Here is a 24,180-nt window from a genome sequence, read left to right on the forward strand (position 1 = left end):
TTAGGCTCAGTGCTCCGGATAAACTGTCATCCCCAGTTAATGACGCTGGCAGCCTGCTCGGCACAAACCGGCTGCCTCCGCCGCAGCTTGCCGGAGGGGACTTAACATCGTCTCTCTGGCCCGGGGAGCCCATCATAATGATGCTGTGTGGCAGCGAACTTGTTCTCTCTGACAACAGCAACGATTCTATTGCCGCCCCCCCCACCCCCCTCCCCCGGCCTCGTCTGGAGGCTGGATTTCAGGGAAGCCATGCTATGTCGCAGCAACCAAATTACCCATCACAGGCCGCTACAGGACCAATATCAAAGGTCCGGGGGAAGCCCTGACAGGTGGGATGGCTCGAGAAGATGCCGGGACAGGGCTCCGGTTAGTCACGCTGCTGTCTGCAGAGTCACTACAGCACAGACGTGCTGCGACGAGCAGGAAGCTCACAGACTATCCTGGCACAGAGGTCAGGCTACCCCACTCTGCCACTTTTAGTTTTCCTCCAGCAATAAAGCTTCATATTCATCAATTACTCCCCAAAGTAATAGATATCGCTATTACTATTCTGGGCTCTGAGTTAGGATGTTTTAACATTCATATGACACTAAATATGATAATCTGTCTTTTTTCCCAGACAAAAAAACAGTAAATATTTGTTGATAGGATAAATTAATGGGTGCCTCAAAGCATCTACTTAGTAGTGGGAGGTGCCTGCAGGAAACTCCCATAATGACACGACGAAACATACAAGCCCCACACATTCGGTCCCCCCAGCCAGGGATCAGGCCAGGGTGCTACCTCACCACGCCAGGAGAGTCCAAATCAGAATGAGGTCATACAAAATAAACCTGATTAAATATATGAAATGCTCATTACGGCCTTTATACAGGGGCTGAATCCAATGAATGTTCATTTCACCGCTGACTGTCATTCTGACAGATCTTACTCTTATTAAGAAGGATAGCCTGCTGAGGCTGAATTACCTGTCTGAAGAGCTTTAATTAGGCCCCTGTGACAGAAAGAGAGAGAGAACGATAATTGATTCTTTTCCTTGACACCAGCTGTGAGGAGCACTAAGGGGACATCCAGACAGGATGGTTAAGGGAGCCATCTCACGCTTGCTGTGGCCTTACCGCTGCTGTAGTTGTAGTAGATGCTCTGGCCAGGCCGGGGCTTGGGCAAAGACAGAGGTGTCTCCACCGAGGGCCCATCCAGGAAGCGGTACTCTATGAACAGCCGGGACACAGTGTCATCCGCGGCCACCCTGGACCCCCGTGCCAGCCGCAGGGACGTGATCTCGATGCGGATCCGCTCTGATGGCTGTAAAGAGGCACGAGTACGAGTCAGTGCAGGCAGGACAGGGGAAACGCAACCTGGGGAGAACACAGGCCCTTCCGGCATAGAGTGCTGGGAACCAGGGTCACCCTAATAGGCAGAGGTGTGTGGGTCACATGCAGAATGCAGCCACTACTGACGCATAGGAGCACGGCGCAATTTGGGAAGCGTGTCAGCGGTGACACGTGTCTGACCGATGCGATACTGCAGGCCCATTTTCAACAAAAGAGAAACAACAAATGAGGGAGGCAGCTGTTATACGGGACAAAACCAAACATGCGGTGTGACACGAGAGCGTCCCGTGAGGTTTTATTATAATGAAATATGCACCATTAGCTTCGGCGCTGTTATTATTTGTTAGATGCGTTTGAGCGTGTGCGTGAGGGGCCGCCCGGTCCGCACTCTGCGATGACAGCACTGACGGCACCTGCGACACAGACCTGTCACTCAGGGCTGATCAGAGCGGCCCGCTAGCACGGACGGCGCACGCCTGTCAGCTTCACTCGACTTCAGCTGCACGTCCGCCGTAATTGCGGTGCTGGGCCGGGGGCTGACGGCAATCGGGGCTCGGTGCGGTGCCGCTGCCCGCTCCAGGTTAATTGCCGGGAGTCTAGCTGTCGAACACGAACATCAGACTGTGCAAATTATTTGTCAGAGGCTTCAAGGATCCATCGCCATGTCCGGCCCCGTGAATGTGACACCTGTTATGTCTAATTAAATTCTCAGCAGCTCTGATTATCTCCCTTAACGAGAATTACACGTGTGCGATATGCGAGCGATCCCTCTGACGGCCGCACGCCGTCATCCCCCTTCTTGGAGTCTATGGTCGCAGGGCTCCCCTCTCTCTACCCCATCAATACCGGCTTCCCTAATCTTAAGCTCTGCTACTGGCTGATTGCGGAGCGTGTGCTCTATGCCATTATGTGCCCCCTGACAAAACGTCGCCTTAGGACACAAGCCCCCTGTACCTTACATAATTTTAAAGAGCTGGCCCCCCTAACTCTGCCAGGGTATCTGGCTCTACTGCACCCTTGATGCCGGCACGACTATGGATGCCCTACTTAATCCCTCTGCACAGGCCCCCATCTGCAACGAGGGAGGTGTTGTTCACTGGTTCAATGGTGTGATGCAGGAGGGTGTCTGCAGCACCTAACGCTGGCTAGCCAGGCGCCTTCGCCATATTGGGCTTCTCCACACCTGCCTCCAGACAGAGCCTGTGGGGCTAGGACCCTCACCAAAGGCCCAGATTCAAACAAAGCTGCGATAACACGCAACCGTCTACACGCCACAGCCCATACTGCACGCGCCACCTCAGTCACGCTCGGAGACGGACACAAAAGCAGCTGCGTCCTTCCCAAAATTTTACATTTCACAACCATATGGCAACATCTTTGACATCTGCCACCCCACATCAAAACCGAAAAGCCGCTTCTAATTTATAGCAGTGCTTCGGCTTGTGAAGACGCGCCTCAGACCAGAGGCAGACCCCATCCAGCAGCGTGTAGGCAGCCAGAATACAGAGATCAGGCATCTGCTGAGCCCAGACTAGAGAGGCCGCAGAAGCAGCCCATGCAGTCCTCACACACACAGAAGGTCTACAACTTTTATAAACGGCACTGTTTTACGGCCATCGGGAAAGTTGGTTTGGAAAACAACCCTACATTTAACAAAATCACACAGTACAGCATCAGGAAGCAAAAATATTCAGACTTTTAAAAACACGAATATCCACAATATAAGTCGTAAGAAAGTAACTAGGGCAACATTCTTGCATTCTTTTAAGATGCCAAGAATGGTTTGCAAATCCGAATTTCCGAGATACCTGGGGATGAGAGATCGGCATGCGGCTTGCTGAGGTCATAACTTCTCTGGCCTGTGAGCTGGAATACCGATGGATCTTGTTAGAGTTCTGGCTCTGCAGCCCGTTTAGAGAGCGGGCTGAGCTGCGGACAAATTGAGCCGCAGGTTGGACAGCTGGCCAGCGAGGAAGCGATGGTTAGCGCACATCTGGAGACGAGCTGACACACTCAATCATCTGTGCATGTTTTCATCATGAATCCATTCAGATTCGGGGCATGCTCCAAACTGACGGACCGTATTTCCCCCTTAGGAAGTCCTCCGGTCTGCTGTATGTTGGTTTAAAATGAACGAGGTAACATATTTTTTTTTTAATCCAGCAACCTGAAGCTGAGCTGCCTCAGTTTACAGACAGATACACAAACATTCCCGACCCAAACTCACTCAGTCCAGCAACCGGTACCAGAACGCAGCTCTCAACACCTTGAGCGTTACAGTGCTTCCTAGCTTCCCTTGTGTTAGTTTTTTATTCAGACAATGCATTAGCACGCCTCATGTTTTGAGGATAATTTCAACGGGACTCAAACACCAATTTTTAATATAGCCGCTTTAAGATTCAGTAGTTCCACTAACATTTACTCATCTAACAGGGAGAAAAATTCACATAGTTCGCTTTGGTCATGCAATATTACAGGGATTAGCATGGCATATGAAATATTTAGCAGATTTTCCTCCCCTCTAAAGCCCGAGAAATCAAATGACTGCCAAATGCCTTTAAAGTGACGATCTTTGACTGGCAAAGAAAAAGGTCTTTTCATATTCAAATCTCGGTATGATAGATATGAAAAATAGAAAGGTTACTTGATTTAGCTATCAATCTCTCATGCCCTGCATTAGTGCATGAGAAAGGGACCCACACTAGTTCTTTCCTCAAGCTCTTTAGAGATGTCAGTGCTGGCCTTTGCCTGTTTAGTCCTGTCCCCAGCCAATCAGCACTTTGCACAGCTGTCATACGGCCAGCTGTCTCCTAAATGCATAGTCTCCCACCCCGTGTTCCAAACCAGCTGACAATCAAAGCGGGATTTTCCATCCCATAACCAGTGGTACTCCCCTTCTGGGATGGGGTTACATGTCCTTGTGAGGAATCCTATTGCTGTCACACTAACCTACTGGAGAACAATGGTGGCCCATACCTGATCCTGAACTCCCAGTAACTGACCCATGGAAACACTGAGCAAGCAATGCTAAAACAAGTAAGACTGGGTTACATGAGAAATGAAGGAGAGTTAATTTTCACAGCATGCACATACCGAGATACACAAATGAGAAAGCTAATGTGCATTCCCAGGTAGAAGGCCCTCTTAAGGTCCCTGGCTTATAAGTGGTCAGATACCTGAAGGTCGAAGGTCAAATCCATGAACTAGGTTCCTAGAAAATAATTATGGTCAGAACGTGAGACAATTGGGGAAAGTGTTTGCCCATTTTACAGGGAAGAAAAGGCTTTTAATGAAATGCACTAATAGTGTGGATGCCTATATGAAACAATTATGGTTAAGTATCCAAACTTCCAAGTTATCTTCATTTCCCATCATCCCTTGAAGATTTACTCCCAGTTAGGAGCCAGCCCTCAGCCTCACTGGAGCAGACAGGCCAGCATGCCCAATGTAAAACCTGCTTGGTGCCGAGCTCTGAAGTGCGGTGACAAATATGGTCGGGCCAATGTGTGTGAGCATGACGCGACCCAGGCGCTAAACGTCCTGTGTGACATAACAGAGCAGACTAAGTAGAACGACAGCACTCTGGACTGAGAGAGAAGTGGCTGTGAACGGGCGCTTTATGTATACAAGCCAAAATAGGTGGAAGAAACTTCTCTCCACATAAACTTTGCATGTAGAAAGCAGGCTCCCTACTACACACCCCCATGCCTGACAATAAAAGCCAGTAAGTAAGTAACATGTCATTTTAATTAGGCCTTTTCACATTAGAATTGTTTTGGGCCAAGACAAACGGTTGGGGCTGGCTGGCTAATCAGCAGGGAATCGGGGGGGGGGGGGGGGCTGCAGGAGCACGTGCCCAGACCCCAGACCCCCACGGGATAGAGGCAGCGCACCTCCACCCTTAGCATTACTCATCTTCAGCATTATTTCATGTGCAGATCTTAAAAGGTGAATCAGACGCATTCGACATTAACTTTCCTATATATGTTGTTGGTCTGCCTGATTCAAAACATAACCTGAAGCCATTGTAAAGCCCATTAAATACTGCAGGTTAACTCCCAAGGTAATCCTCTCTCAAGTTAATCATTTACTCAGCCAAAACTGCCAAACCAATGTGCCATCATTTTTTCGTCAAAACGAAACTAACAGATACATATCAATCTGAATACCAAGGCACGTCACAGGTGCATACGTATTAGCCAGTCAGCAGGTCAAAATTAAAGTTCTAAACAATTTAAGTCCTTAATATGTGTGATGTTTTTTTTTAACAAGGTTTCGCAAATCTGCTGCCTAAAACATATGATCATCACAAATGAATAATTTTATGTAATCTCTGATTGTGTTTGTTGTCGTTATTAATGACGGCGACAGCAACAAAAAGGACACTCATCAACCATTTAGCTAGTCAGAATGTAACCTTTTGAAGTTGTTTTTCAAAGTGACCATATCAATGCAAGGAGCACATGGCTCTGAGGTCAGGCACTTTGGAGACGTCAACATGTGCTGAAAGGCTGAGTCCACCAGAATGAGAGTGTCGCTCTCCACGCGGGTCTTTACGATCCATACAACAATCATTAAATGTGTTTTAAAAAAAGTTTCAAATTCTGCATTTCCAAAAGCCCTCAGACTCCTGCTGTTGGCAATGTGTCAAAATTAAGGCTGGGGACACAATAATACATGCAGGAGAAAAGACATTAAAAAATTTCTCTGTCATTATTTGAGCGATGTCTCCCAACCTGGAACAATAGGCATTGTATGTAAAAAGGTGGACTTTCTCCCCTGCACTTAGGTTGGTTTTAAGACGATGTCAGAAGAACAAAATCAATACTAGACCAGACGGAACTCTTAACAACCAGCTTCACAGCTCCAGTTTCAGCCAGCTGTTTTTAATTGGGATGGAGAGAGACAGGCCACACGGAATACCAATACACTTTCCAAACGGTCATTATATTCGGTGTTCCTGCACAATTCAATGGCATGAAGGACAACTATGTATATTATAGTATAGTGCAGTATAGTACAGTACAGTACAGTATAGTCTTAAAGACTTAAGCTTATTTCCGAAGAAACTCTTTAAATTCACTTTAGTTTATTCTGGCTTTGCTATTTTTTTTCCAAGAGGACTTCGATCGTCGTGGCTGTGCATTCATAGTTGAAGCCGCTCGTGTAGTTAATTTCCGTGCCGAGGGAAGGAGCGCCATGATTGGCCACTTCGAGGGCGAAATGCGTCATGCCGCCAAACCGGCTGCTCCTCTGCTGAAAGCATCTTAGATGTTCTGGTGAGCTACAACATGTAGCTCAATTATCCTCCCCTTCGGCAGAAGTCACGGCCGGTACTCCCATCACCTCCCGGCTTAGAGACTCACCTGGGGCCAGAACTGAGAGCACAGATTAAGTGTTTGTAGTTTGAGAATGAGCATGCCGCTCTCCTTCCAACTTTGAAGTCATTGCCTTTTATGAAAGGCAGCCATAAGCCCTTATTTTCCACTCAAATACGTTCATCTTCTCCACTATAAACACATTGCCACAGTTAATGGACTTATAATGGTGTGAGAAAGGGGGTAGATATTATTTTTTCATTTCATACGTGCGCGGCGGGGATCCTGGGATATTTCCTGCAGGGCCAGTACCCCTTAGACGTTCTATGGCAGAACTTGAACAACACAGGGAGGAACAGCAGGATCTTTAAAAGAACCATGGTCATTTCAACCAATGTCAGAGAGCTTCAGAGAACAAAAAAAAACATGAGATAAGTGAAAAAATGTATACGGTAAAATCCACTTTTAACGGACTTCAAGGGACCTGGCAAAACAGTCCGTTATATCCAGAGTTGCTGTATGCCCAGAACACAACTACAGGACACCACTTACTCATGCCACACCCCAGCAGACACACTTGTGGTATAGATTATTATACTGTACATGTAGTAATCCAACTTTACCTGACCAGATGCGTGACTATTAATAATCCCAACTACGTATCTGCGCTGGATATCACCGGCATGCCACGCGCCTTGTAGGCAGAGCCTGCATGTCCGTTATAGGCGAACAAATCTACAGCCAACAGCGGCCCTGGGGACCAAATTGTTTGTCCGTTATAAACGAAATCCTGTTATATGCAAGTCCGCTATATCCAATGCTTTTTCTGCATGTTCTTAAAAGGCGCACGGCTGGGGCCAGTGGACCTCGTCCATTATAGACGATATTCCGTTATAAGCGACTCCACTATAACGGGATTTTACTGTACAAATGCAACAAAGAACAGTGTTGCTACCTCAAGATTAGTTGGGCTAAAAGAATGCCGCATATTCAATAACAGTATTTTAACTTCAGGGGCTAAGTTGCACAAATCTGCGAAGGACGATAAACTCGCACAGCAAAGGTGAAGTCAGGAGCCAGCCTGGACCGTGTACTTGCAAAGAGCACAGGATTCTTTCTCAGAACTTTAAAATTCTGCCCTCTGGATGCCATTTTGGGTTCCACAGCGCAAACATAATTGAGTCAAGAAATCCTTTATTCCAAATGTCATTTCTTGAATTTTCATCACAGTTGATCAAAGACAGACAGGGAAGCAGCTATTAAAATAAAGTGAAATAAAATAATAAAAACCAGCTATTTCTATTTCCTAGGTTTTCAGCGGCCGGAGGCATCTGTGATGTTTACCTCAAATCCCTTTGTGGAAATGAATACAAGTCGTCATTTTGGAAAGAATGGGGTTGATTTCTTTTTTCTTCTAAAGCTATAGCCTGGCAATGTGCATTTTCATAATGGAGATGCTGAAGTGCATCTCTGCGACCTGCCTGTTCTGCACGCAGGAGAATAACCCAGTGCCCCCGCACCCTGACAAAGCCCTCCAGTGGCCTGGCACTCCACTGACCTGCAGCCTCCCCTGCACACTCTGCCCAGCCACGATGCCGTCATCGCTGTCGGACTGCACAGACTCGTTAAGATCCGTAGCCAGCACATCCTCCGCCTCTACAAAGACAAAAAAGGCAGAATTTTACATAAATCAAATAAAGATTAGATGCCTTACAAGGTGCTGGGGTAGGGGGGCAGGCTGACCTCCACTACAAGCTGTGAGACTCAGACAGCGGTCAGAGGGTAAGAGTCCCTGCACAGTTAAGTACTCTAAGTGGTTCTATTTCTTCTTATTTTGCATTTCTATGATAAGAAGAGAGAGGAGCTACAGCTGGACTCGGAATGGATCCCCAGATCAGAGTTTGTCACAGCTCAGGCCTGGATTAGCGGCCAGAGTCATACCCTGTGCAGGGGAGGAGTCATACCCTGTTCTGGGGAAGAGTCATACCCTGTTCTGGGGAAGAGTCATATCCTGGGCAGGTGTGGAATCATACCTTGCACAGGGGGGGAATCATACCCTACGAGGGGGAGGAGTCATACCTTACATGGGGGATGAGTCATACCCTATGCAGGGAATACCTCAAGTCCTGACATGTAATATGCAGGGGATACCTCATGGGAAACCTCAGGCCCCGACACATAATACATAGGGGATACCTCAAGGGATGTCTCAGGCCCCGGCATGTAATACACAGGGGATACCTCAGGGGATATCTCAGGCCCCGGCATGTAATACACAGGGGATACCTCAAGGGATGTCTCAGGCCCCTGCATGTAATACACAGGGGATACCTCAAGGGATGCCTCAGGCCCCGGCATGTAATATACAGGGGATACCTCAGGGGATATCTCAGGCCCTGGCATGTAATACACAGGGGATACCTCATGGGAAACCTCAGGCCCTGGCATGTAATACACAGGGGATACCTCAGGCCCTGACAGCTAATACACAGGGGATACCTCAGGCCCTGACAGCTAAGACACAGGGGATACCTCAGGCCCTGACAGCTAAGACACAGGGGATACCTCAGGCCCTGACAGCTAAGACACAGGGGATACCTCAGGCCCTGACAGCTAATACACAGGGGATACCTCAGGCCCTGACAGCTAATACACAGGGGATACCTCAGGACCTGACAGCTAATACACAGGGGATACCTCAGGACCTGACAGGTAATACACAGGGGATACCTCAGGCCCTGACAGCTAATACACAGGGGATACCTCAGGCCCTGACAGCTAATACACAGGGGATACCTCAGGCCCTGACAGCTAATACACAGGGGATACCTCAGGACCTGACAGGTAATACACAGGGGATACCTCAGGACCTGACAGGTAATACACAGGGGATACCTCAGGCCCTAACAACCAACAGATTAATAAAAGCTGCTTACACAGAATTTACCATCCTGCTTTCGCATATGTGGTAAAGTTACAGGGTGTTTCTCAATACCAAGACCACAAATATTATACTTGCGGTCTTGGCAAGAATGGTTTGGCAACCTCGCCTTCCAAAAATTAACTTGAGGTGCAATGAATCATGGGACTGATCTCATTTGATGATGATGCAACTGATGCATGCTCGATATTTGGGGCAAGGCAAGAATGACATCTGGGAATCTTTACCATCCTCTGTACTTCTTAGTATTGGAGCTGGTCTACAGCAAAGGAAGATGACATAAGACAGGTACAATTACAGACCTGTACGCATACTGAGAAACACCCACAGATTGGCCTACGTCCTTGTCAAAAAGTATGCTGTAGGACTAACTAATTTGATTTGTAACAAAAACAGAATATGGTGCAGGGGTCGATAAAGTGTTTTCATGTATTTGAGCATTCTGCCAGAAACTCTGAAAGGAAGGAAGGAAGAAAGAAAAGACCTCAAAGTGATGGAAGCACATGCTAAATACATAGATGTCCATGATCGCTACCTTGGTCTAGTGCAGGGGGCTCTTCTGAAATGTCCGCCTCCTGGGAGGTGGAGGTAGAGCTGCCAGTGGCCAGCTGCCCCTCAGAAACATGCGATTCTTCCTCATCATTCTCTTCCTCTTCAGCTCCCCTGTGAGAGTCCTCAAGGTCTCTGACAGCCTCCTACAACCAGAAGCAGGAACTTAACAGTACAGATTTTTACAGCTGCACTACTATGATGGTAGTAAATAAATTTAAAAAAACAATTGTGAGGAAGGCAGAAAAGAGAAAAAGAATGTATACCGTAACCTACGTTGAACTACAATGACACCATTAGATTGGATGTAAATAGGAAAACACTGCTGTTGTGCAGTTAGGTTGATGCTCAAATCTGAACTTCTACGCAAAAAAAAAAACGGCCACCACTCACTGGTTAGAGAATTATGGGTGAAGAGCTGTGTGATTATAATTACACGCCTTTCATCTTTTGTCCCTCAGAATTGCTGATAAAATCATAAACATATGAAAGTCTTGAACATTAAAGCACCTTGTGCAGCAGGTTGACGCCTGGAGTCTCGTATGCAGACGTGTCCTCCACAGAAGCGGGTGCACTCTGCTCCGCTACCTTTTTCACAGGAACAAATAGAAGAGCAGATTTCCATTTCCCGTTCCTTGAGGACGCAATTCTGCCATTTTTTTATTTTTTTTACCACGGGTAGCCATGTTGACATTCCTCACTTCTGAAGCACTTCTGAGATGAACAAACAACTTAATCCCTCGCTTGCGTCAGTCTGTGTGTCCAAACCGCGAGAAGCCCGCTGTGGGTACTGCTGCCCAGGGCAAAGCCTCTCATGACGAATAAGCCGAGAAATGTCGACAATATGCAGAATGGAGGACTTCGGTTTTTAAGAGCAACGATATTAAAGCTGAAGCAGCCGGTAATGTAACCGAATTATGGCACTGCATTTTTGTGGGGTTCAAGATAATGAAAGCAAAACTAACAACATAACTTCACAAAAGGTTTTAATAGCGAGGAAAGATCTTTTTGGTCTGTTAACTCTATTACTGAAGTGTCACTCTACAGAAAAACAGTACGAGTCCATTTTAAGGCCCAGCGGTCTTACTACGCTCTCAGTGGGCGCGGCATCCATGAAGGACACTTTCTTCCCGCTCAGCTTCTCCTTCAACAAAGTCCGCCGTCTCGGCTGAGGGGCCGCTGCCTGTGAAAGTACAACAGGTGAAAAACAACAGGGTCCATTCCCAGGTCAAATCAGCGTGGAGCTTGTTCGTTCAAGCCATACATCGGCATTGACCTTCTAAACTCGTGTTGCAGTTTGTGTAACAAACAAAATAGACACACAGACTATAGTTACTTTTATTAATAATCTTCAATCACATATTCATTAAACAGGTATAATCAAGCTCTTCCATCCAAAAATGCTTGAAGAAATCTGTTCAGATGTTAAGAGTGCTACTTGTGCAGCAGTTAAATCGATTAAAAAGTCACGCATCTCTCCAAAAACTGCTCCAATACCGCTTACACCTGTACCTGGACATTCACTGGAAGCCCAGCCTACCGGTACTTATGACTAGTTGATTCCTTAATTGATGTACATTTGTAATGTGCCTCATTTGTATATCGCTTTGGACAAAAGTGTCTACTAAATGTGCAAATGTAAATACATTTTAAGATGCATGCGTTTCTAACTCTGTCCCTGTTCATCTTCCTTAATTGCTCCTTTCACATCTGCAGGGGCAGAGGACTGTATGTCCTTGGCCCACGGTGAAAAGCCGGGAGTCCGGTGAGGGTGTGTGAACTGACAGGGCCCCTTACCTCCGGGCCAGATGGAGTCGGGGGACGGGGCGTGCCGCTCCTCTCCTCCGCGGTGACCAATTTCTCCGGAGTCTCTTTGGCGAGGAACGTGGGCACGGAGACACTGGGGGGAGGGCAGTACGAGCGTCTCCACTCCAGGGTCACGTCGATGGTTCCGCTGGGCTGGCCGCTGGGAGCTGTCAGCTCGAATGTGCCTGCAGACGGGGTGGCAGGCGGAGAGGTTGGCAGCTGCAGGCTGCAGCACAGCGAGCCGGCACTGACCCTGAGGAGGGTCACCTCAGAAAGCCAGCCACCAAAACCGGAGACTCAGCAGCAATTAGAAGGGATCACAGCAGCAGGATGACAAATGTCTCAGTGTCCAATCTCTCCAGAAATGGGGAATTTATATCTAAGCCCAGACAGAAACACACCTATATAGATTTGCCTGTAGCTAGATGTGCCGATTGGAGGATGGGCTCTGACCTCACAACTTTCTGTTGGCAATCACTTACTGCTGCTACCCCACTACTGTACGTGATTATGGGGTTGGGTGATATGCGCTAAATATTATACCATGATATTTTCACAGTATCAATATCTATTCTTCTGATAATGATGAACAAATTGTTTTACTAACAGGGAGGTATAATGATAAATTACGACATCAACTCTCATATGTTGATGCAATTTGTTTAAAAGCAGTGCATGATAATGGCAAATTATGCAAGAAAAGTTGTTTAAATGTTTATAACCATAATATGATATTGCATCAATATACACTACCAGTCATAAGTTTTTGCACAGCACAGGTTTTTACCACTTTTCCATTTATTTCATAAACCGCAGACCTTTTTTCTTGTTAAGCATTGGAAAGTTGAACATGAACAACTATAAATGAAAACGTAAGTCAAATAAAACAAGTTTCCTTTATAACATGGAAAGAGTATGTAACAGTGAATGTCTGACATCCTATTAACTGGCTGTGTGGTGATGGTATAGTCACCTTTAACTTTAAATGCATTAGTTTACTGTTTCATCCCCTGAAACAGCACAGTGTTTAATGTGCCTGGTAGAAAGAATGTCTCGAATTTTCTCTGCTGTTATGACTGCTAGAGGAGGTTAGATTGATGAATCAAAGACATGACATTTTCTTGCTAATAAAGGTACTCAAAAGGTGAACATACTGTACATTAATTGGTTAGCAAAGAATAGGCGGTATATAGTAAATGCTAAGTGAGTAACGAGTAAATGAGGAAAATTTCAGTGTACGCAAAAACGTTTGACTGGCAGTGTACCGTCCAGCCCCACGTGATTATTGCTAATGGTTTATTGATTCCATAAGTTGATCTTGACCGTCTGAGGTTCTCATTATGACTGACTACATCCTCTGCCTCAAGTTTTACTACATCACTGTAGTTAAATTCAGTAGAGTCTAGTCAATGGATCCATTAATCCGCTCTCTGGTTCCTAACAGTCATAGTTTATGTTCCTTTCAGCTAAAGTGATATTTATTTTGATCTTAGTGAGAATGTTCACAAAAGACATTAACCTGTGATACTTTTGTCATGGGCCAAAGATATGAGAGGTACTTTGGCCTTTCCGAGGTAAAGATGGCTCTCCGGCTCCAGGTCATCGAGCACATAAACCTGCAGGTCTTCGGTCCGTAGATAGCGGTCCAGACCTCCATCCATGGGCAGGGGAAAGACCATACAGTCGTCAAACTGGGGGTGGCTGCTGGCTGGCAGGATGCGGGTGTCGTGGTCTGGGAAGTCGAAAAGCTTGTAGACCACATAGGGACTGGGCTGGGTGGTGGGCTGTCGGGCTTTCAAGTTGCTGCAGCAGTGCACAGTGATACGGAGCTCGTTAAGATCGCTATCCTCGGGCGCCATGGAGGGAACATTTCCTTTTGCTAAGACCTGGGGATAAGAGCCAGAGAAAGGGAACATTATGTGAGAAGCCCGGACTTAACCACCAGCCAGAAATGCTGACAACACAGTGCTAGCCACTAGTTCGGAAACTGCATGAATCAACGCCACACCTGCTGGGACTGCTGCTCCCCCCACTGGCCAGAGGTGAGGTAGCCCAGGGCCTTCAAACGCTCTTGGTACAAGCGGGCAGCCTGCTCCATTGGAAGCCTGAGTTGAAGCCAATACTCCAGTGTGCCAAAGGACTGGACCTCTCCCCCCACTCCTGGTAACAAATATCAAAGCAGACAACCTTCAGTGCTACTGCTCTCCACGGGTACCCTAACTGGCACCAGGCATTACCACATCTGCTCACTGTTCATAAGCAGTAACATCTACCGCGTGAATATCGACAACCAAGCACTGCTTCTTCCTTGTTACTTGCTACTTTGTTTATGTCAAACCAACCTCCAGCTGCTGGGTTTATACATTTTCCTCCTTGTTTGTTTTCTTCTCTGATCATGGAAAGCCGGTCAAATGAGTCGAGCGAACACCAAAGCAGTGTTGCCATGTCCCACTGCCAAACCAAACCACCGAGACTTAAGGCGCAGTGAGGTTTCCCTTGTAAAACACATACTGGCTGGCAACTCGGGTATTTCAAGACTCAAACCTTACGAGCTTAATGTTCGCACAGAGAAAGGCTGCAGTTACAGCTGCGGCTGGTGTTTGCAGGCGAACGGTCCCAACACACAGCACACTGGCTGAAGGAGTCAAACACGCTATCGGGCAGGAAGGGGCGGGGAGCTCAGCTTAGATACTTCACTGCCGCAAAGGCAAAAAGCTAGCAGCAGGAATAGTCATTATTATATACACATGCAGTAATAATAATAAGAAGAAATCAAATATATAATTTTATTTTATTATTATTATTATCATCATTATTATTATAAGGTATAAGACAGAAAGTCATGCACTTTTTTTTCAAGTTAGAAATGTATTTCTGTGTATAAGAACACTAGGCTTGGTAATGATGTAACTTTACCCGGTTTCCTGTATATGAAATGATGAGCAATACAAGTGAAAGTACAGAAGACCCCTCTGTCAAGACCCAGACACTGGAGATATCACATGAATATCACAAGCACACTTTCATCCACTTGTCTGCTCAAAGCCATTATTTACATTTTTCATTATCTGGAAAGCCAAACAAAATCTGCTCAGGTCCGATCGACTTGCAGCGGTGAACCTCAGCGATCTCTCCGCCGCCTCGTCACAGAACGCACTCACCTGGGAGGTCGCAGGAAACACGTCACCGGCGTCCCACACTCACCGATCAGGGGCATGGTGCCGAACACCCTGCCCTCGCGCTCGAGGATCTGGTGCAGCCGAAGCTGACAGGCGGCCACCGTGCGGAAGTCTGTGCCGCTGGCCAGCTGCAGCTCCAGCGTGATGGCGCCAGTCTGGAGGTAGCGCAGGAACGCGTCGTCCATGCGCACCGTGTAGCGGGACGTGAAGTTGAAGACCGGCTGCGGGCCCTGTGCCACCGCGGTCGCCTGCAGCTCGAAGTCGTAGAAAGCAAATGTGCAGAAGGTAGATGGCTCCGGGTCCGCCAGCATCTCCAGGGCCCCCAGCGAGAGCTGCACCCTGCTGATGTGGATCTCAAACAGGTTCTCCCCTCGCTCCAAGTGCAGGGTCTCCTCGAGTTCTGCCTCTGCATCCTGCTCCACGATCTCGGCCCTGAATGTGTGCGCTTTGGTGCCATACGCGATGTCCTTCAGCTGAGCTGGAGAAACATTGCCAATCAAAACCAGGAAAACAGACTGATTCAGAGAAACTGATTTTCACACTTAGTTCTGTACTATTATTTTGACATGATGGACTACAGGCTGACACATGTCCTTCTGTGATAAGCATGGATGATCGATGAAACGTTCCCTAAATTCGGTGAACAAACAAAAGAGTGAGCATGCAATTTACTGAACACGGCTGGACAACCGGACTATGGAGGAGCTCACATGGCCTGTATACTGGGGCTGGTAACAGTAGCAGAGCACAGAGATCAAAGTGAAGCAATATGGTAGAATTAAGAAACACCCCAAATCACAGAATGATCCAACTTACATGTTTATCTTTAGTGAATTTGGAAGACTACTGCAAAAATGACACACTGGACATAGACACACATATAAACAGAAACATTTCGGTTGTTTTTTGTTAAATTCATGACCACAGCCTGTGTGTTTGGTCTGATTATATCATGCAAACGCAATCAGCCCCAACTCAGGTACAGAAATCTATACTTTGATTATGAAAAATATGATCTCTATTTTCACCCATCCATTTATCTTCCAACCACTTATGCTGCTCAGGGCCATGGGTGGGGGATTCTGGAACCTATGCCAGGCAGCGTGGAGCACAAGCCTGTGGTACATCCTGGATACACACGTCCTCACACAATACAGGCAATTCAGAGACGCTAATGAGCCTAAATGCATGTCTTCAAACTGTGGGAGGAAACCAGAATACCGGAAAACCCACACGGCACCGGGAGAACAAATTCCACACACAAAGAGTGGAGGTGGGAATTGAACCCACAACCCTGGAAGTGCTTCCCACTGAGCCACCATGCAGCCTTATTTCCAACAAAAGAAAAAAAATGTCAATCAAAGTAGGAATATTTGCTGATCATGCTACATGTGACTAAGGGTCTTAAATTTAAGTGCACATGCACCAGAACAGAATGTGAAACCATCGAGCTGTTCTTACATTATTGAGAGGTTTCCTCAATGGTACAGGACTGGGGGGGGGGGGGGGGCACAGGGCTGAGCACCACAATAATGATAAACAAATGTGTTTTGCACTGATCAAAGACTGAACCCAAAATAAACAGGGGCCCAATGTTCTGCGAATAAATATGTCTCTGTGCCTTTGATACCTTCCAGCTTCCTGACTCTGGTCGCTCTCATGTCAAGCAGCTGGGCCAGTCGATCGAGTTTCAGCTCGTGTTCCATTTTAATGTCTTCCATCTTGCGGGTCACAATTTCCACCTCTGTCTAAAAGGTAGAAAAAAAAAAATTAATAAAACAACACGGTTTGCTGTCCTGGCAGATGGCAGATGGCGGTGGTGCTGTGAGCAGGACCACGGGAGAGAGGGTGCCAGGTAACGGACGAGGCGCTTTTTCTGTGACGGCTGATGTAATTCCAAGAGACTGTGACTAACTGATAGCGGCCAACAGAGCAGCTAATACCCATCAGCTCGAATGAAAGGAAAAGGAAAAACCAATGCAGGAAGCATGGCAAAGTAAGCCTGACGAATCCAGGAAACACGTGCAGACCGAAGCTCTGCTTCTATAACCGTTTTGGTAAGCAACGAGCCGTCAGGTCCTGCCGACATACGCAGGAAAGCTCCCGCAGGAACCCACAGACCAAGGGGGCCGCCTGCGGAGCCGGACACTGTCGGGCAGCTTCAACCAACGGCCTCCTCCCTGCTGGGCCCTAAATGGAAACACGGAGAAGGGCCCGATCTGGTTTCTCTGCAGCTGGTACTTAGATGGCACCGGGAGACCGCGTGACAGGCTGCAGATTTCGCCAGTCTCTCCTGAATTCTGTGCTGTGAACTGCATCAGGCCATATCGATGAGCGCAGTCGCTCTGCTTAACATCCCTGCGCGCCTGCTGCCCCCAAATCACCGTGACTGCGGCTGGAAATTTCTTGCTGCGAATCTTTCGGTCTCGCTAGGAGACGCACTCGCCATTCTCCCTGGGATTAAGCCTAGTGCTGCATCTTGCTGTTGTGTAAATGCATCACAAACAATTTTCTTTCCTTTGCCAGCATCACATTGACAATCAGATGTATCAGTTACTCTCCTCCTGCCTGTAACCTTCTGCATGATGTCCATCCAGCTTTTAAAAACCAAAGACCCACCTGAATTCCAACAATGGAATTCAACGTGTTGCTCTTAATTTAACCTGTTCTAAGACTGCAGATACCTCCACGCTGAACATTTCACGTTTTATCTCCTCTTGCTTAGCAAGGAGTCCTACAGAACAAGAGGTCATACATACACTGTATGGCTACTTTATTAAAAACGACAAGGGCTGTAAATAGCTAGTAAATTCGATTGGATGTAATGAGCTCACCCCCTTCTACAGATATTAGCGTATGAGCACCCTGATGGCCGAGTTAAGTGATCAGTCCTGATGTCAGTGTTAAAAGCATCCAGCCTGAGAGCCCTAGTGCCACACGCACCGAGCTCTGTACTACCTGGTAGTCCCTGTTGATCTTGTGTTGCAGAATGAGCATGCTGCGCGTCTTCTCCAGCTCCTGCACTGTCTCGGCATGCGCGGCCTGCAGCTCCGCCAGCGAGTGGCCCAGGTCTCGTTGCGCATCCTCGTCCACCTGCTGCAGGAAGCTCAGCTCCCCATTCCGCTGGCTCTTACGAGCCTGTTAGAGAACAGTGTTAGCATTAACCTGCTGCAGTCTACGTCATTTACACAACATAGACTGCGAGGCACAGGCACATATGAGCACTTACTGAAAACCACTATAATCATACATCACAATGAGTGAATTACACCCGACTTGGCAGTTTCCATGAATTAAACCTGAGCACTCAAGTACTCAAATTTTAATGTCCACACCCAAACTCACTGTCAAGCTCTACATAGATTGCAGACTTACTTTAGAGGAATATAATCATGTCAGCAGTTTTGTATTTCCACAAACATGAGAATAGCAAATGTTCAAATAGAAAATAATCTAGTATAAAGCTTATGTGAAATGGAACAATTCTGGCAGATTGCCCCTGAATGGGAAAGCACCCGGTAACCAGGACAGACACTTTTAGAAATAACAATTACTGTCACATTACCTACGGGGTGTCCTCCATTCTGGCCTGCCCCATTATGTAGTCACTAAGGAGCTTAAATAACAAGTAGCCTCCCAATGTTTTATCTGTACAAACCTTGTGCCATGCTTGATATTTTTCCAGGCTTCTCTCATGAGCAATCAGAAAAAAAAGACTTTTCAATAAATCAAACAAAAATGCTTTGCCTGAAACAACACTAATGTTTTCCAAAAACATGGAGGCTGTGCACCGTCTAACTAACCTGACATTTGTACATGTGCAGCACCCTGCATTTGAGGGCACATGGTAGTGATGCAAATTGCTCTCATTCCAAGGCGTAACGGTTTAGGAGACAGTCTCTACGAAAGGGATGGACTCCCAAGCACTTACCTTTATAAGCAACAATGCTTCGCTGAGCTCGGCTATGTCAGTGTCACTCTCCTGAAATTAAACACAGCGAGTAAAGACTGAATGTCTCTTCATGTGAAAAATGAAATTCTGGCACATTACACCAACTCCTGGAATGTCATAAATACCTAAATGTCAGCACAGAGCTATGCTCTGTCAGTCTCTCCAACTTTTTATAACACTCCTCTAAACATTACAATTTCTCACAAAGGCAAATAAATAAATGCAGAAATGGATAATTAAATAAATAAATGTAGGTTAAACTATAATCACAACTGTATGCTTTATTTTTTTTTTATACCTTGGAAAAAAACTTAACACGATCTTTCATTTCTTCCAGCTGCTGTTTCTGCTCAAGAAATCGTAGCTGAAGTTCCCGATTCTCCTGCGACAGCCGCTCATTTTGCTCTGAAATAAACACACCTGGTAACAGCCTGCATGTTTATGGCCTGGGTGCCTCTCTTAGCATCTCTCTGACATTTGATTGGAGCAAATGCTTTCTAACTCAGGTCAAACATCTTGGAACTCCAAGACCAGATAAGTTCCCCCATTTTCACTCATCAGTTGGGTCATTTCTAGGGAAACACCGACACCTTAATGAGGGCTAGAAAATTGTATTTATCCCAAAACCCCCTTAAGCACTTATAGGTAATTAACTCTGGCTCTTATATAGATTAATGATATTAATTTAAAACACTCTTTACTCTTCAGAATATTTACTCTAACACTAAGGTGTGTGGAGTATATTTAGAATTTTAGACAACCATGTGTTTCTATTCAACATTTTCAAACAGAAATTGCAAAACCAATAAGATAAACAGACTTAATGTATGGACCAGACTATTATACTCACTGAAAACGTCAGAGGATATTATAGCATACAAGACTCCTGACACAGAATCCAAAATTATACCGTGGCTGACTTAAATTTAAGAGCAATATGGCCTGACTACTCAGCCTTATGGTAAAAAATAAGCGTTAAACAAAAAAAAGCAAGATATGGAGCTGGATTTGAAACATAGAAGGATGTTTAAACTGGCATTTAACGCTATGATTTGTATCAGATAGAGAAGTACCACAAAACATCATAAAGGAGCGCAGAAAAAAAAATTAGAACTCTTCCAAAATACTGTGAACATACACTGACAATAAATGCAAAATATCTTTTCCATGGTTTTGCCCAACCAAACAAATCTTTTTTCCATCTGACATTCCCAAAATAAACTACAGTACTATAGTAGTGTGGTTCCCACAAATCCATGATTGTGTGTTTTCACAAAGGCTGACCATGAAACGTCGCCTGAGAAAATTAGCGAGCAGAGAAAAAGCGAGAAAATGGGAGGCTGGACGGAGTGTAAAACCATGAGTGAATTCACAAGTGAGACGGATCTAACAAGACAGCGGGATAAACAACTGGGTATAGGTTTGAACCAGAAATCAAGTCACAGGCTCCATGACAACACGGTAACCTACGTGTAGTTTCCTGAAGAATATCCCAGGCCATTTCAGCCCACGCCAGTCAATCTACCAGAGATTTATGGAAACCAGCCTTACTTCGGTTAGCCTGCTATGGCATTTGCTTGACCACTTGACCTCAACAGTTTATTTAACCTAAATGAACAAGCTCTTGTTGTTGATGGACAGGAATAAGAATCAAACATTGGTTATTCCCCTCAGACCACATCATAGAAAAAGGAATTCTGAGTATAGCAACGATAAACTTTGCGGCAAAGATGTGATTGGGAATGTTGGATTTTTGCTATTTAACCTCTTTGTTCTGTATAGCGTAGCCCATAAAACACATACAGGCTGATAGCTGCAGTGCCTCCCTGCTGCCAGCTCCATCACTCGATTCCAGCTCGCTTACGGTGGCTGTGATTGTTGGCTCGAGTACTCCAAAAACAAGGGTTTTAACATACAAAAAAAGCAACAGTAGACATTTACGGAAAGTTCTTGTCTCAGGACACTTCCTGCAACAGCAGGACCGTCCATCCTGCCCAGAGGCCAGAAAAGCATAATTTTGCTCCAGGTGGCAGCATGAATATCTACTGGGGGCGTGGTCAGCTGCCTAATGCTGTTCTACGGGAGGAATCGCATTACATGACCAGAACGGGGGAACCGGGAGTAATCACCATGCTCCAGCTTGATCTTGTCCAGGATCTCATTCTTGTCGGCGAGGTCAGCCTTGAGGGCCACCTCCAGCTGTACGATCTGCAGCTTCAACTGCTGCTCCCGGGTCTTCCACTTCTGCTCCTGGGTCACGTCAAAGGCGCTGCGACAACCGGCAAACAGGGTTAAACACAAACATGGGTAATGAAGACGCACGCGGTGCACGACTATTGGAAGCTATCTACGTTGGAGTCATAATTTGGGGTAGGGGCTTCTTGTGGCTCAGGAACCACTGTCATCATGTCTAAGGAATTAGGCAAACAAATGCTGGTCTGCTGCCGCTGCGACCAAGGCGCCTAGCTCAGGCTGCGGTTTGGGAACATGAAAGCCTCTGTGGGACAGGCACGACGACTGGCCTTAATTTCAAGCTTCGTAGCCAAGGATTCTGGCGGGGGAACAAAACTGTGGGATGGGGGGGGGTGGATGGAATTCGGTTACATATCCCAGCAGGGAGTGCAGGTCCAAACAAACCCAAGCAAACAGGCTGCTGACAAATCCATTGCTGGGCACGCCCCCCCCCCCCGAGGCAGGGGAGGGCAGCCTCCCATGTGACCCCTGGGAAGCATGTAGGGTGGCAGCGGGCGAGACAGCTGGAGTGGGGGCAGCAGACGCGCACACACATGCACCCGGGCCGACTGGCAGCCTGGTAATTGCCTAGCCCACCATACAAACAAAGCCGCCTCTGTGTTTCTGAGTGCAGCCAATTAAACTGTTAAATTTAATGCCTATTGTTACGATGTTACACATGAGTCAGCATAAGAGAGCTTGGATAGCAGATGAGAAGGAATTTAATTGTTAGCAGGGACTGTAAAATGGTCAAGATTGTGCTAAACATAAAACGCAAGTATATCATTTATTCTGTCGTTTAAATCGGGTTCTGTTCATTTTCTGGAATGTCAAGAAGGTCTACCATGTTTAACAGCATTGAAAAGCGAGGCAGACCTCTGATTCGACATGCGAACCTCGACCCCCTCACCTGCTGAATAGTTTATCGCAATTCTCCTTGAGCAGATCTCGCTCCTTCTCCAGATCAAGGATGCGTTCTTGAAGCTGCACATTTTGAGAAACGGAGAACAAATCGTGCTCATTCAGACATTTCCCATAATGCTTTTCATCTCCCAACTGTGCAAATACCACCAGCAATCTAGGAAGATCAACATGGTTTGCAAACTACAGTTTACATAGGAGCGTTTCCTGGAGTGTCTAGCTAGGAGACACACTCGTTACCTAGCCCTATATCAGGCTCATTTGGAAGGAGAGCAGCCATCTTAGAGCAGAGAAATCACATGCCGCAAGACCCCAACCAGTGTGTCACCTCCTCAGTGCGGCGCTGCACCAACGTGCTGGCATGCAGCTGGTTCTCCAGGCCACGACTCCGCAGCTGCTCCTCCTTCAGCTCACTGCTGAGCTCCTCCACCTGGGCCATCATTGCATTATGGCTGCCATTCAGGATCCTCTGGTTCTGTGTAAAAGCAGTGCAGAGGCAGCGTCATGGATGTCAATAGCAATGACGGCTAAAACAATGGCACAAAATGGTGGAATGTGAAAATGACATTTTCTCACTACTTCATGCACAGCTCACACTGAACAAATAAATAATCAAAGTTTAAGAGAGTATGTTCCCAGCTGTCCGAGAGAATAATTGTCAGAGGTTACTACCTTCGCGACTCCTCATCATCAAAAAAAAAAAAATCTCTGCTCTGCACAAACCTTAACAAGGGAACATGTCTAGTATTTCATCTGGACATATTCCATTTCAATCATTCTTTCCAAGTTACAGTGAGGACAAAGAGCTAAGCAGATTATACTACAACCCAGCATGGTCGATCCCCTGCTGTGCCAAGGTCCACCAGCAGGAGGCAGCATTGAACTAGGGATTGTGGGAATACAAATGTGTGTGTGTATGTGTGTCTGTGTATGTGTGTGTGTGCGTGTGGCTTTTGGCCAAACATCTGAGTAGGAATGGCAACCCTTGCCACTACAGTGAAGTACCCGGTTTGTCTACCTGGGGACCAGAGCAAAGCAGATCAGAATGCCAGGGGACAAAGAGGTGGTCGTCTATGACAGAGTACGTGTCATTACTCAGACCTCAACAAGAGGCTTTCATTGGCCTGTCTCTGACACTCTTCTGACCTCTGTTTAACCTGAGGCATACTGAAACTACTGTTGACTTTAAACTGCCCTTAGTCTCATTGGGACTAACATTTCCAGTGTGTAAAATCAACTGGGAAATGATCAACAAGACATCAATACTATCAATTCAGTAGCAAAGGGGAATGCCGATAAAGAGTTTATTAGTTTAGAACACATAGGATGACCTTTCCAGTAGCTGCCCAACAAGTCAAGTTCATACTGGGGAGAAAATTAAACACTCAAGTTCTCGATTACCCAAAATATCTGAGGAATCAAATATGAAGGAAAAAGCACATCACGGTCCTTGTGGTTTAGTGGTTTTTAGGACCATAATCAAATTATTTTCTCCATAAACGGCACATTTCCCTCATTTTAACTTCACTCCACTGGCTGCCCATTTCTTTTAGGATTCATTTTTTAATTCTTTTGTTTGCTTTTAAAGCCCTCCATGGCCTTGCCCCATCCTATCTCTAAGCTGCTAGTGCCTTATACACCCACCCGCTATCTCAGGTCAGCCAATCAGCTGCTCCTGAATGTCCCCAGGACCAAGCATAAACTTACAGGAGACTGTGCTCTTGCTGTAGTGGCTCCCAAACTGTGGAACGATCTGCCTTTAGAGATTAGACAGGCCTCTTCTCTGTCTGTTTTTATATCACATCTGAAAACCCATCTCTATACCCTGGCCTTTGACACCTTATGATATGTTTGCTTCAGCTTTTTTATTTTTGACTGTTTTAGTTAGTTATATGTTCTTTTATATTGTTTTATTATAGATCTGTTATTTGTTATGTGTTTTATTTTG

The 24,180-nt window shown here is 46.3% G+C and overlaps 1 protein-coding gene across 3 annotated transcripts in view; it reads right to left on the reverse strand.

Moving 5' to 3' along the window:
* Positions 1 to 24,180, reverse strand: part of rpgrip1l (RPGRIP1 like) — a 38,847-nt gene that overhangs the window by 3,746 nt on the left and 10,921 nt on the right. For 2 of the 3 annotated variants that reach the window (XM_048972440.1, XM_048972442.1), the window contains 16 exons: positions 22,561 to 22,707; positions 22,222 to 22,295; positions 21,209 to 21,348; positions 19,378 to 19,484; positions 19,059 to 19,109; positions 18,086 to 18,265; positions 16,758 to 16,875; positions 15,153 to 15,605; positions 13,957 to 14,108; positions 13,468 to 13,834; positions 11,940 to 12,133; positions 11,230 to 11,325; positions 10,653 to 10,730; positions 10,129 to 10,288; positions 8,211 to 8,308; positions 1,119 to 1,305 (listed from right to left, as the gene is read on the reverse strand). In XM_048972440.1, coding sequence (XP_048828397.1) covers positions 1,119 to 1,305; positions 8,211 to 8,308; positions 10,129 to 10,288; positions 10,653 to 10,730; positions 11,230 to 11,325; positions 11,940 to 12,133; positions 13,468 to 13,834; positions 13,957 to 14,108; positions 15,153 to 15,605; positions 16,758 to 16,875; positions 18,086 to 18,265; positions 19,059 to 19,109; positions 19,378 to 19,484; positions 21,209 to 21,348; positions 22,222 to 22,295; positions 22,561 to 22,707 — 2,602 coding nt within the window. Of the gene's footprint in view, positions 1 to 968; positions 995 to 1,118; positions 1,306 to 8,210; positions 8,309 to 10,128; positions 10,289 to 10,652; positions 10,731 to 11,229; positions 11,326 to 11,939; positions 12,134 to 13,467; positions 13,835 to 13,956; positions 14,109 to 15,152; positions 15,606 to 16,757; positions 16,876 to 18,085; positions 18,266 to 19,058; positions 19,110 to 19,377; positions 19,485 to 21,208; positions 21,349 to 22,221; positions 22,296 to 22,560; positions 22,708 to 24,180 lie in introns of all 3 variants that reach the window. The other variant, XM_048972441.1, reaches the window with a different exon arrangement.

The sequence above is a fragment of the Brienomyrus brachyistius genome, chromosome 13, assembly GCF_023856365.1.
Source record: "Brienomyrus brachyistius isolate T26 chromosome 13, BBRACH_0.4, whole genome shotgun sequence".
NCBI lineage: Eukaryota > Metazoa > Chordata > Actinopteri > Osteoglossiformes > Mormyridae > Brienomyrus > Brienomyrus brachyistius.